Source organism: Bufo bufo, chromosome 2 (genome assembly GCF_905171765.1).
Source record: "Bufo bufo chromosome 2, aBufBuf1.1, whole genome shotgun sequence".
Taxonomy (NCBI): domain Eukaryota; kingdom Metazoa; phylum Chordata; class Amphibia; order Anura; family Bufonidae; genus Bufo; species Bufo bufo.
Genome location: NC_053390.1, coordinates 238,976,270 through 238,989,583, shown reverse-complemented (window position 1 = coordinate 238,989,583; position 13,314 = coordinate 238,976,270). Strand labels below are relative to the sequence as shown.

The following is a 13,314-nucleotide window of genomic DNA, read 5'->3' as shown; positions in this document are numbered from 1 at the left end:
ACTCTCCCACCACTGTAAAACATCCGCAAGAATACTGTTTAGACTGTCTAACAAGAGAAAAAAGAAAAAACATCATAGTGATTAACCCTCACTCTAATAAATGTATACTGTAAGTGAGAACTGAAAGTATCAGACCCCCAACCAACTGCCCTAGCTAGGCATCCATGTGCACAGAAAGTCCCCTGCAGTGGCCAATATCCAGGAAGTCAGAACTGGCCTCTTATCTGCAGGCGGAGGTGGAGGTCCAACAGAAGAAGAAAAAAAGGGTAAGTAAACACCGGAGCCATCACGGCGACTTCCTCTGCCTCGTCGATCTGGGAGAAATTAAGGACCATTGCTCCCTGGGTGGTGGCTGCGATGGAGATGATACAGATGGCCAGTCCGGGAGGGAGACTGATGGTAGTGAGAAAGTCTCAAGAAACTTGGAAAGGTCCTCCGGGTCTCGGAAGATTGCCGATTTGCCGTCCTTCTTGGCATGGAGCTGAAAGGGAAACCCCCATCTATATTGAATGTCTCTGTCCCTTAGTAAGGTGAGAATGGGGCGGACTGCCCTGCGCAGCTGGAGAGTTCTCCTAGAGAGGTCCGGCATTATCTGGACTTGGGATCCAACTACTTCCACTTTGTCAGCTTGGCGAGCTGCTTTCAGGATAGCCTCTTTTACTTTGTAGAAGTGGACGCGGCATACTATGTCATGCGGCCTGCTTGGGTCGGCCAATTTCGGCCCCAGGGCACGATGTACGCGGTCCATTTCGATGGGAGAGGAATCCTCTCCCTTTAATAAGGAGTGAAACAGCGATTGGATGGTGCGCTCCAGGTTGCTTGATTGGACCAGCTCTGCGACCCCCCTGATCCGCAGGTTGTTCCTGCGATGGCGGTTGTCGATGTCATCCAGATGTGATAATAGCTGGGAGATGTGTTTAGAGTGAGCCACCAACACCGTATGGTGTTCCTCTAGATGGCCTTGAAAGGTCTCCTGGGCGACCTCAGAGGCCTCCACCCTGTGGCCCAGGTGTTTAATTTCACCCTTCAGGGCCTCCATCTCTACCTTGTAGGTCTGTTCCAATCTGGAAACAGAGTTCTCCAAGTCCGTCTTCGTAGGTAGGGCCTGAAGGTGTGCCCTTATATCCCAGCCACTTTCTGATTACACAAGGCGGGACTGCTTGATCTCCGGTCCGAAGGGGAAGAGCACGCGGCAGCCTCCATGCTGGAGAGAGGAGGAGCGGCGGCCATCTTAGCAGCAGTCTGAGTCCCCTCGGTCCCGGGCTGGGAACTGAAAAACTTCTGAATGCCTGCTTGGTCAGGCTGATGATCGCTCTCCACCGGACCCTTGGCTGTTTTCCTCCCCATTCCGGGTGTTTGGTGAGGGTATCGGTAGAAAGAACAGTCTATTTCAATAGCATGGCGGGAGAGCTGTTCTGCCGTGCGTCCTACTCCGCCATGAGCAAGCCACGCCCCCATTCTTACTTTAGTTTTGTAGCACGTGTAGCCGCCATTTTAGGGGGGGGAAAAACGATTCGTTACCATGAAGCGCGAAGACATTCGGATTAGTTGCAAATCAAATTTTTCCTAAACTTCTGATCGAATTCTACTTCGGATGCTTCGCTTCACTCATCACTAAATTGTGAACCAAACCCAGGTGAGGGTGAAACACAAAGAAGAAATATTTCTATTATATCTAATATCTGTGTAGCCTCCACTCCTGGTTTTGGCTCACAATCACTGATAGAAATTACTGGCCAAAAGCTGGCTGTGTGAAAGAGTCCTAATACACATACAGTATACAGCTGCCTAGCTACAGGTATGTTAATACAAACTGTTCTCAGTCGTCTTGTGCTTTATGTTCTTTACATTTGGAGAGTTGTAAAACTTAATGAAAAGGATTATACTTTATTAAGATAATGGAAATACATGTGTATTTATGTAATTAAGACATGAAAAACAGCAAGGCAGGCTTATCACTGTGTAAAAAAGAATATTATATGTCTAGTTTATTGTCCCAACACATCTTAATAATGTTTCCTGTCTGTTTAGTTATCTTTACCCAAGCATAAATTCTCCTATTACCAACAGCACGCGCTGCCCTATAAATTTAAGATAACACTCAGCTGAACACTTTGTTTTCATAATGGCTATTTGTTAACGCCATCTTCACAGCAAAGATATTTCCCGCTGCTCTTTATTTTTCCATTTGTTACAAGAATCCGGGTGACAAAGGCTGGAGAGATTTTATTTGCATATTTAACTATGTTAAGTATTTTTGACAGAGCTGAAATGTTTAACTACCGTATTTATTTGCAAATAAAAAATATTAGCAAAAGTTACAGACCGACCTTCTGCTGCATGTTACGGTCCTCAGGACTAGCCTTTACAAGTACAACAGTTTGCAGACACTAAGTTGAAGACAGGATAAAGAATGTCTGTAAGCCTTGAATGGCATATGCAAAGATGTTTCTTCCAGGAAAAGAGAACAATCTCGCTAGCGCCACCCTCTGGAAGTAGCTCCCTGTGAATCAAAGTCCAATTTCTTAGCAAGCCTTGGAAAATGACAAGGGAAAATAGCCAAGCCAAATATCCATCCATAGACATGGATACACAGCACACACAGCTGGTCTCTTTAAAGAGAGATAGCACCTTGACTAAGCTGTGTTTACGGCATCGCGCTCAGCAAGCCAGAATCTTACTCCATACTGATGAGGGGCAAGCACCCCAAATAAGCTGTCTATAGATGGATATTTGGCTTGGCGGTTTTCCCTTGTCATGTTCCAAGGCTTATAAAAATAAAAAAAAGACTTTGACTCATAGGGAGGCACTTTAAGAAGGTGGAGCTAGCTAAATTCAGCAGTCACCTCCACTGATGAGCAAGCAATTGTCTAGAAGGAACACTTCCTTTCCTTTGTTCGCTTGCTACATCGGGCCATGTAAAGGGTTCTTATGTCAACCCGTGAAACTCATTTATCTTGATTGATCCACTGCACTTGCTCTTGAGTTCAGATTTCCTTAAAATCTTGGTCTGTATGTTTTACTCAAGGATTAGACTAAGCAATTTATCTTTGTATTGTCTATTTTCTTCAACCCATAAAGCATACAAAAATCTATGGCTTGTCATTTTCACAGCTTGAGAGACATCAGTAATTGCTGGTCTTATTATAGAATATACATAAAGTAAAATATGAATCAAAGGGGTTTAATAGGATCCCTTTTTACAAAATAATTAGCCAAGAACTTAGTAGACTGAAATGAGTTGTCCAAACTGAAATACTACTCAGACAATCCCTTCCACTCCAGCACCACTGCTCCTGTTGTCCTGGATGGTATTTTTTACATGACTGCAGTGGTAACTGACCACTGCAATCAGTCATTGCCCTTAGCAACCAGAAGCCATGGCACTAGTCTGAACAGAGACTTATATATAATGTATAAGAACCTACTGTAGTATCTTGCAGATAGAGGGAGAAAGACTTTTTGGAATGGTCAAGAATAGACAGAAACTAAGTTTTAGTATATGTCGTTTTGGTATCTGTACAGTATATAAAAAAAATTGTCACCAACCTAGTACCATGGAAGTGTTCACTATTAGCTAATCAATTCATTTTAAGTTGAGCACTAATTTCCTAAATTATAACATGACAGATTTTTCAAATGTCGATCCAATTGTACAAAAGATAATGCTTTCGTATAAATATGTAATGTCAGATTTATTCATCAGTGTTATCTCCAATGAAAAGCAAATATTTCAATTGAATAAAGCACATTGAAATTTAAATATACTAAGACTTAAAAGACTAAAAAACTAAAGGATATGGTTATGTTTCCTTAGAATCAGAGCGGTTACGATCATCAAGAGTCTTGGCTCTGCATGAATGCACTAAATGAAAGTGTCATGTGTCACCACATTACATTGTCTGTGTCCTGTGCTTTCTGCTGAGTTACTCCCTATTGTCAGAGATATCACAAACGCAAAGGGGTTTTCGTAACAGACAGTTATTATACAGAGGTGCAGGCAGCACAGGCAGGAAAAGATGTTAACAGTCTATGTCAGTGGAACATATGGTGAGTAAAAGCAAAGTGATTGTTTGAAACAGCGCAGTATATTCAAGTGATGGCGCAAGCAATGGTGTACAGGGGCAGCAGATATGACTGAAAGAGAAAACAGCTACATCAAAGACTAGATTTAAGCCTCTTTAAAGGGGTTATGCCATGAATAATGTAAATCAGACATCGTATAGTGTGTAACAATCTCTTTATTTTTGTTAAATTCTTTATTTAACATTTGCAAGAAATTAAAAGCAATAAAAGTGAGATTTGAGACATAAACCCAGAAGGACAAGTCAAATATCTGTCCATCTGTGATTGAAATACATTCACATAAACATATGAATTACTCAGTGTACATAAGTGCCAATACCTTGACAATGCACTAAGGCTTCCACATGAGAACCAATCCAAAAAAAAGGAATATGGGGGACATTTATTAACTCTTATACACCACTTTTTGGAGTACTAAAGTTGCAGATTTTGTCAAACTACATTTTTGCAGCAAAATCTGAAACTTTTCCCTGCTCAAGACACTTTTCCAGAATGGCAAGAAAAGGGGGAATGGCCTGAGCGGGGAAGCCTGGCTTATTTATCATTCTCCACACCAGTTTTTGGTATGGAAAATGTCTTAAATATATGCCAGCAAGGGAGCACTAATCCACTGCTTGAAGGATCCCTTATCCATACCTGAGGGGAATAGGAAATATTGGATATGGGAAAGCAGATGTCAGAGTTAAGAAAAACAGAGGCTGCTATTCGGAACTTTGAGTCTATAGTAGGGTGTGTATGCACCACCAATGGTGTGTATGGACCCAACCAGGAGTTGTGGGAAAGGGTGTAGAAAGAAAGCATTGTTCCAAATCCACCCATTGCTTATGTTCTTTGTGTGTAACCCAGAATACAATTCTCACTAAATGGTCAGCTTGGTGGTAAGAGCTTGATATGTTAATGAGCAGAGCCTGAAATAAAAATACAATCCTAGGAAGGACATTCATTTTAAAAATAGCAATCTGACCAAGTCATGTAAATGTTCCTTTAGACCAGCGTTCTAGGTTATTTTTAATAATTTGAAGGAGAGGGGGATAGTAACATAGTAACATAGTTTATAAGGCTGAAAAAATACATCTGTCCATCCAGTTAAGCCTGTAAGGCCTCTTTCACACTTGCGTTGTCCGGATCCGTCGTGTACTCCATTTGCCGGAATTACACGCCGGATCCGTAACACCGCAAGTGAACTGAAAGCATTTGAAGAAGTTTAGCTTAAGGCCGGATCCGGATTAATGCCTTTCAATGGGCATTAATTCCGGATCCGGCCTTGCGGCAAGTGTTCAGGATTTTTGACCGGAGCAAAAAGTGCAGCATGCTGCGGTATTTTCTCCGGCCAAAAAACGTTCCGGTCCTGAACTGAAGACATCCTGATGCATCCTGAACGGATTTCTCTCCATTCAGAATGCATTGGGATAATCCTGATCAGGATTCTTCCGGCATAGAGCCCCGACGACCGAACTCTATGCCGGAAAAGAACAACGCAAGTGTGAAAGATCCCTTACCCTGCAAGTTGATGCAGAGGAAGGAAAAAAAAACTGTGAGGTACAGTAGAAGCCAATTTTTCTAATTTTAGAAAAAAAAAAAATCCTTTCTGACTCCAATCAAAATAACTCCCTGGATCAACGACCTCACCAGAAATCTATAACTATAACCTACTCACAATATAGAACAAAGGACCGGCACTTCACTGATGAACGAATCTGTGGCTTTATTGAAGCATAGAGGAAACAGCGCTGATGCGACACGTGTTTCGGCTCAGGTATGAGCCTTTGTCAAGCATAATGAATTGCACATGAAGCACATTTAAATAGACCGCCCAGTCGGCGTCAAACGTGACGAGGTCACATCACCATGGAAACAGAGATACACAAAACATAAAGTGCAACAATTACAAACATTGTTGCTACAAAGTTACAATGCTTTTCAACATATAATCTAATTACTTCGTATTATCTCAATCACAAAATGGGTTTCACAGAAAAGAGAAATATGCAAATGGCATGAGAAAAAAATTACAATAAATACAACTACAACAAAAAAATAAAGAAATATATATATATAACAATAATTACCCTGTGAAATAAGTCTCCCACAGGCTACACATAATCTGAGAATATCAAATCCTGTTGCTTTTTTCATTTGTTTCATTTCCTCTGTGACTAAACAAATGCAAAAAAATATATATGTCCTGTGTTAAAATACAATAATAAATGCTGTCTATTACAATGATATAAAAAGACAACTTTTCCTTACAAAAATGCATTTAAATAGTATTCCCGATTTAAACCCTTTGGTTCAATGGTCTGCAGAGTGTGGATCCAAAAACTTTCACGTTTCTTGAGTAATAGCAACCTGTTGCCTCCTCTGCGTGGTGGCAGCACCTGCTCAATTATCTGAAATCTCAGCTGCGAAACATTGTGAGCACATCTGTCAAAATGAGAAGGAACAGGCAACAGCAGATTTTTCTTGCGTATGGTAGATTTATGATTGCTGAACCTGTCTTTCATTCTGACAGATGTCTCACCAATGTACAGTAAGCCACAAGGGCATTTTAACAGGTACACCACAAAGTTGCTATCACAGGTAAAGAAACCTTTTACAGGGAATTTTTTACCAGTATGCGGATGGACAAAGGATTCACCCTTAATAACCGCAGAACAGTGAACACACTGTAAACAAGGGAAAGTGCCCCTCTTGGGTGTAGAAAGGAAAAGTTGACGAGGCATATTCATGATACCCCCTATGTCCGCTTTAACAATGGTATTTCTAATGTTCCTAGTTCTCTTGTAGCAGATCATAGGGATATCCTGAAATTCAACAGTATCTGGATAGGCTGTGCGCATAATCCCCCAATGTTTATTGACAACATGGCGAAATTTGTTGATCCATGGATGATATTTAACAATAAACGGTAACCGTTTATTGTCAATGTGAGACTTAGGTATCTCCATTTTGTTGCTAAATTTTTTCATCTCGGAATCTAATAGGGGTCTTGGATATCCCCTCAAGGAAAACTTTTTGGCAATCTCACTGAATCTGACCTCCCTCACTGATTCATCCGACACAATTCTCTTAATACGTTTAAACTGGGAAGAGGGAAAAGACCTCTTTACAGACGGTGGATGGTTACTGGAGTAGTGTAACAGACTGTTCTTGTCTGTTTTTTTGATGTACAAATCGGTTTGCACACAATTATCATGATCCTTCATCACTAAGGTGTCCAGAAAATGTATCTTTTGTAGATCATACTGAACTGTGAAACATAACTCAGGCCATATGTTGTTTAGATACTGGGTGAACTGATCAAGGGACTCGCTGCCGCCCCGCCATACGCAAAAAATGTTGTCTATAAAGCGACGCCACACTATACATGATTGTATGTATAGTGGATTTTTGTATATAAAATTTGCTTCAAGCCAGGACATATAACTATTTGCGTATGGCGGTGCGGCATGCGAGCCCATCGCGGTACCCCGTTTCTGCTGAAAGAATGTATCCTGGAATGTATTCCATGGTGATGTGACCTCGTCACGTTTGACGCCGACTGGGCGGTCTATTTAAATGTGCTTCATGTGCAATTCATTATGCTTGACAAAGGCTCATACCTGAGCCGAAACACGTGTCGCATCAGCGCTGTTTCCTCTATGCTTCAATAAAGCCACAGATTCGTTCATCAGTGAAGTGCCGGTCCTTTGTTCTATATTGTGAGTGGGCTTTCATACCCTGGACACGAGCACCACGACTCTGCCAGAGGAGTGCCGACCGTCTTCAACTTTGGTATAACTATAACCTGTAATAGTATTACACTCCAGAAATACATCCAGGCCCCTCTTGAACTCTTTTAGTGAACTCACCATCACCACCTCCTCAGGCAGAGAGTTCCATAGTCTCACTGCTCTTACCGTAAAGAATCTTCTTCTATGTTTGTGTACAAACCTTCTTTCCTCTGCAGAGGATGTCCCCTCATTACAAACCTGGATATAAATAGGTGATGGGAGAGATCCCTGTGCTGTCCCCCGGATATATTTGTACATAGTTATTATATCTCCCCTCAGTCGTCTTTTTTGACTGTGTACCCTAAGTACACAGAATACAGATCTGAGAGGGTTGTGGTTAAATAAATCCTTAAATGTTTGTGCGAGACACAGTATGTGACACTTTATTGCTCTGCTAGATTTCTTCTAGTAGATATAGCTCCCGTGTGGAGTAACAATCACAGTCTGCTTTTGGAGCCTCAGTCAGCTCCACTTCAACAATTGCAATATAAACAGTAGGGCAATACTCTTGACTGTATATATGTGACTGTATCAGAAATACTCCCGATTCATCCAGATTTTCTTTTATCATATCTTTCATATACAAGAAATGCCTTGCAGGCCTATATCTTATATGACAATGCTGAGCTTTTCCTATCCAATTCCTGCCCGACGTTACAGAGGTCACACCCCCTTAGTCATGCGTCATGAATTGTGAGTATTTCTGACAGTTGAAGGATGGAACTGAGCATGTGTGTCCACCTCAGGAAAGTTGACAGAGAAGTAAGGACAAGAACAAACAGCAGGTGGTGCTATGCCAATAGATTTTATTGAATAACTCAGGGGCTATACAAACATTTTTATTATATTATTATTATTATTGTTGGTTTGTTTTTTGGTTGTTTTTTTTTACGAAAGTATTCAGACCCAGGTGCTGCTTTGAAAAATGTAGAATATATCCAATAGCAGTAGGATGGTCTTTGACAGTTTTTTTGCTTTCATACAGTTGGTACGATACAGTGCTGAGGGGCTGCTGCAGTTAGGTCCCCTTGGCTCTACTGCCTTCTTACCTGATACGAAGTGTCTCATTGATGATGGCAAAGGAAGAACCCCTACTCTTAAGAAATGTGATGATGTTCCAAGACCAACACAGAAACTCTGGGAATTCACACAGGTGAGAAGCTGTTAAATTTGAATAGTATAATTTCAGTATAGCCATATATTGCAGTAAGATTCCCAAAATTACTATAAGCAAGCAATTAATGTAAACCAATTTGGGATATGAGCATTTAAACAGCTGAAGTGCAGTCAAGCAGCATGTGCACAAACACTGACACCATTCCTGCTAATGTCCAGAAGAACAGGTATCAGGGACCAGTACTAAGCAGGTTTATAATACTACATAATACAACACTATGGCTCCAGGGCTGGATTTGGCATGTCTACGGGCTTCTCTGGCACATCTAAGATCAATTCTTCACACCGCTAAGCCCCCCATTGTCAGCCCACTAAGCCTCACCCTCGGCTTAGTGGTGCAGACTGGGCACTTCTGCTACTGTTATACAGCTGAACAGAGTGCACAAGCAGCATGTCCGCCCCTTTAGTTTTTTTTTTTTTTTTTTACAGCCGGCTGATTGTTGCCAGCAGGGTACCCCCTGATCTCTGTATTTGCTTGGTGTACATAGTGGTAAACTACGCCACTTTATGGCCCAGAATCAATAAAGTGCCACAGTTTGGCACAATTCTGCGCAATTTGGAGCAACAGGGCTTTCTGGAATGTTTTTAGCCTCACTAAAGAAATGGCAAAGCTTAGTGTAAGGTGATGGGGCTTCACTGGAAAGGGGATGAGGCTTAAATTGCTACAAAATGCACCATATTGTGAGAAAATTGTATCTGAAAACCTACCACAAGCTAGACAGGCAATCTAAACATACATCAGATTTACCATACAGCTTGAGCCCCTGTGATAAATCTGGCACATTTTAAAACCACCTTGTCCAAGTTTACACTGTCTAACTAATAGTTAATCTGGGCCTCTGCATTCTGCTATTTCACAATCACTTACGTCATACTACTCAACCCCTTTCAGAGTCCAAATTTATGTTAATAAATGTCAGTATTAAAGTCTGAATCATGTATTTTATTATATACTTTTTCATTTATTTTAATTTTCTAACCTACTCTGGAAAAATAAAACACTGGACTGGATGATATGAGCACAAATAACATTTTTTCAGAGGCAGCTTTGACATATCAGACCAGGAGTATTTTCCTATTTCTCTACATCTATAAATTCTATTTCTTGAAATAACACCATTTCCTAATACATGACATCCTGTAAATCTGGGACACACATGACATAGAATAGGGGCACACATTGTATACATCAGGGACACACATATCATCAGCTGTAACATTAGAAACACTGACTGGTGACTAACATTATCTCATGACAATGGGATATATTAGACAGCAAGTGAGCAGTCAGTTCTTGAAGTTGATGAGTTGGAAGCGGAAAGCTATTCAAGTGTAAGGATCTGAATGACGTTGACAAGGACCAAACTGTAATTGTGAGATGACTGGTTCAGAGCATCCCCAAAGCAAAAGGTCAGGGTTGCCAACCCTCCAGAAATGTCTGGACTGACTGTAAAAATAGGTTAGTATTTTTCCTGTGTCTGTGAAAAAGAATAGATGTGTCTATGTTTTTTTGGAGGCTGGTTGTACTTAACTAGATCATTTAGGTGGTAATTATCATCATTTTACAGCTCACAGTAATGAGTGTTTATCAGTATAATGAGCGATAGACATGTATTACTTATAATCCTTATCATTCATTATGGTTTTCCAATTTGTTTGTAAAAAATGTTGTCTGTCCGTGATTTTGGGAAAAAATTGTACAGAAGAAAGAAAAATTCTGGTTGGCAACCCTGCAAAGGGTCTTGTGGAGGTGTTCTGAGGATTTAGTGGTTAGCCCCAACCAACAGTGCTACAAGGAAGGAGTGGTAAACTACCAACATTGATGCATGTGAAAAGCAAAGGCTGCCCATCTGGTCTGATGCTACAGAAAAGCTACTGTAGCAAAAAATTGCTAAAAAAGAGAATGCTAGTTATGGTAAGGAGGTGGTTGTCAGGACACATCACAGCTGCATATACAGCTGCATAGCTGCAGACCAGAGCGCCTATGTTGACCCTTGTCCATCCCTGGAAAGCACCTACAGTCCTACACTGTACATGTTTGATCTATGGAGGTCCCACCTTGAAAATGACTTCATTTACAGGATACTCTACTAATGTCTTTGTGACAGATTCCACACACTTTTAGAGGTCTTGTGGAGTCCATGCTTCAATAGGTCTGAGCTGGTTTGGCAGCACAAGGGGACCTACACAATATTAGGCAGCTGATTATTAGTGTTGAGCGCGAATATTCGAAAAACAAATTTTTATTGCGAATATCGACACTTCGCAATTTCGCGAATATTTTGAATATAGTGATATATATTCGTAAAAACAAATATTCGTGGTTTTTTTTGTTTTTTGTTTTTTTAATGCACAAATTCACAGTACACATATTCTTGATTGTGTCCAAAAAGTCCAAAGGCTCCAATCTTACTTACATTGACGAGTAAGTGATTGAAGCGCAAATCTTCGTAATGCGAATGTATTTGCGCAGTTGCGAATATTGGCACTTATCCCTGAAGAGAGAGGCAAAGAGCTTAGCATTTATATAGAACCATTTTAGGCTACTTTCACACCTGCGTTTAGGTCGGATCCGTCTGGTATCTGCACAGACGGATCCGCACCTATAATGCAAACGTTTAGATCCGTTCAGAACGGATCCGTTTGCATTACCATGAACAAAAAATAAAAAAAATAAAAAATTTTTTTTTTTTTTGTTCATGATAATGCAAACGGATCCGTTTTGACTTTACATTGAAAGTCAATGGGAGACGGATCCGTTTGAAAATTGAGCCATACTGTGTCAACTTCAAACGGATCCGTCCCCATTGACTTCCATTGTAAGTCTGGACGGATCCGTTTGCCTCCGCACGGCCAGGCGGACACCTGAACGCTGCAAGCTGCGTTCAGGTGTCCGCCTGCTGAGCGGAGCGGAGGACAAACGGAGCCAAACTGATGCATTCTGAGCGGATCCGCGTCCACTCAGAATGCATTAGGGCTGGACGGATCCGTTCGGGGCCGCTTGTGAGCCCCTTCAAACGGAACTCACAAGCGGAGCCCCGAACGCTAGTGTGAAAGTAGCCTTAGCGAATATGTAGAATTTCGAAATATTCGCTTTACGAATATTCAATATTTTATTTATTTTTTCCACAGTACACATTACAATGATCTTTACTATGTAAAGTAATGTCATCATCCCTCCCTGTTTCTTGATTGTGTCCCAAAAGTCCAAAGGCTCCAATCTTACTTACATTGACGAGTAAGTGATTGAAGCGTGAATCTTCGTAATGCGAATTTATTTGCGCTGCGAATATCGGCACTTATCCCTGAAGAGAGAGGCAAAGAGCTTAGCATTTATTTAGAACCATTTATAATATATAGTGATTTAACTAATATAGTGGTAGAATCTTTTTTTTATGGTCTATTCTCTATATTGGTATATATTAATGTTTTATAATATGATGAATATTCTTCAAAGGAATATATATCACTAAATTTAATGCTATATGTTCTTTTTTGATGAAATTCGCATTACGAGATTTTTTACATTTACGATTAATCGCAAATGTGAAATAATCGTGAATTCGAATATGGGACATGCCGCTCATCACTATTGATTATAGCTGATTGGGGTAGATCAGGGGTATACATGCCATAAATCAGGCACATACACTCACCTAAAGAATTATTAGGAACACCATACTAATACGGTGTTGGACCCCCTTTTGCCTTCAGAACTGCCTTAATTCTACGTGGCATTGATTTAACAAGGTGCTGATAGCATTCTTTAGAAATGTTGGCCCATATTGATAGGATAGCATCTTGCAGTTGATGGAGATTTGAGGGATGCACATCCAGGGCACGAAGCTCCCGTTCCACCACATCCCAAAGATGCTCTATTGGGTTGAGATCTGGTGACTGTGGGGGCCATTTTAGTACAGTGAACTCATTGTCATGTTCAAGAAACCAATTTGAAATGATTCGAGCTTTGTGACATGGTGCATTATCCTGCTGGAAGTAGCCATCAGAGGATGGATACATGTTCTCATTCTGTTTACGCCAAATTCGGACTCTACCATTTGAATGTCTCAACAGAAATCGAGACTCATCAGACCAGGCAACATTTTTCCAGTCTTCAACAGTCCAATTTTGGTGAGCTCGTGCAAATTGTAGCCTCTTTTTCCTATTTGTAGTGGAGATGAGTGGTACCCGGTGGGGTCTTCTGCTGTTGTAGCCCATCCGCCTCAAGGTTGTGCGTGTTGTGGCTTCACAAATGCTTTGCTGCATACCTCGGTTGTAA

The 13,314-nt window shown here is 40.9% G+C and overlaps 1 protein-coding gene across 1 annotated transcript in view; it reads left to right on the top strand.

Moving 5' to 3' along the window:
- GALNT9 (polypeptide N-acetylgalactosaminyltransferase 9) overlaps positions 1 to 13,314 on the top strand; it is an 832,217-nt gene that overhangs the window by 808,608 nt on the left and 10,295 nt on the right. The window contains exon 10 of the mRNA XM_040416273.1: positions 8,845 to 9,012. Coding sequence (XP_040272207.1) covers positions 8,845 to 9,012 — 168 coding nt within the window. The remainder of the gene's footprint in view (positions 1 to 8,844; positions 9,013 to 13,314) is intronic.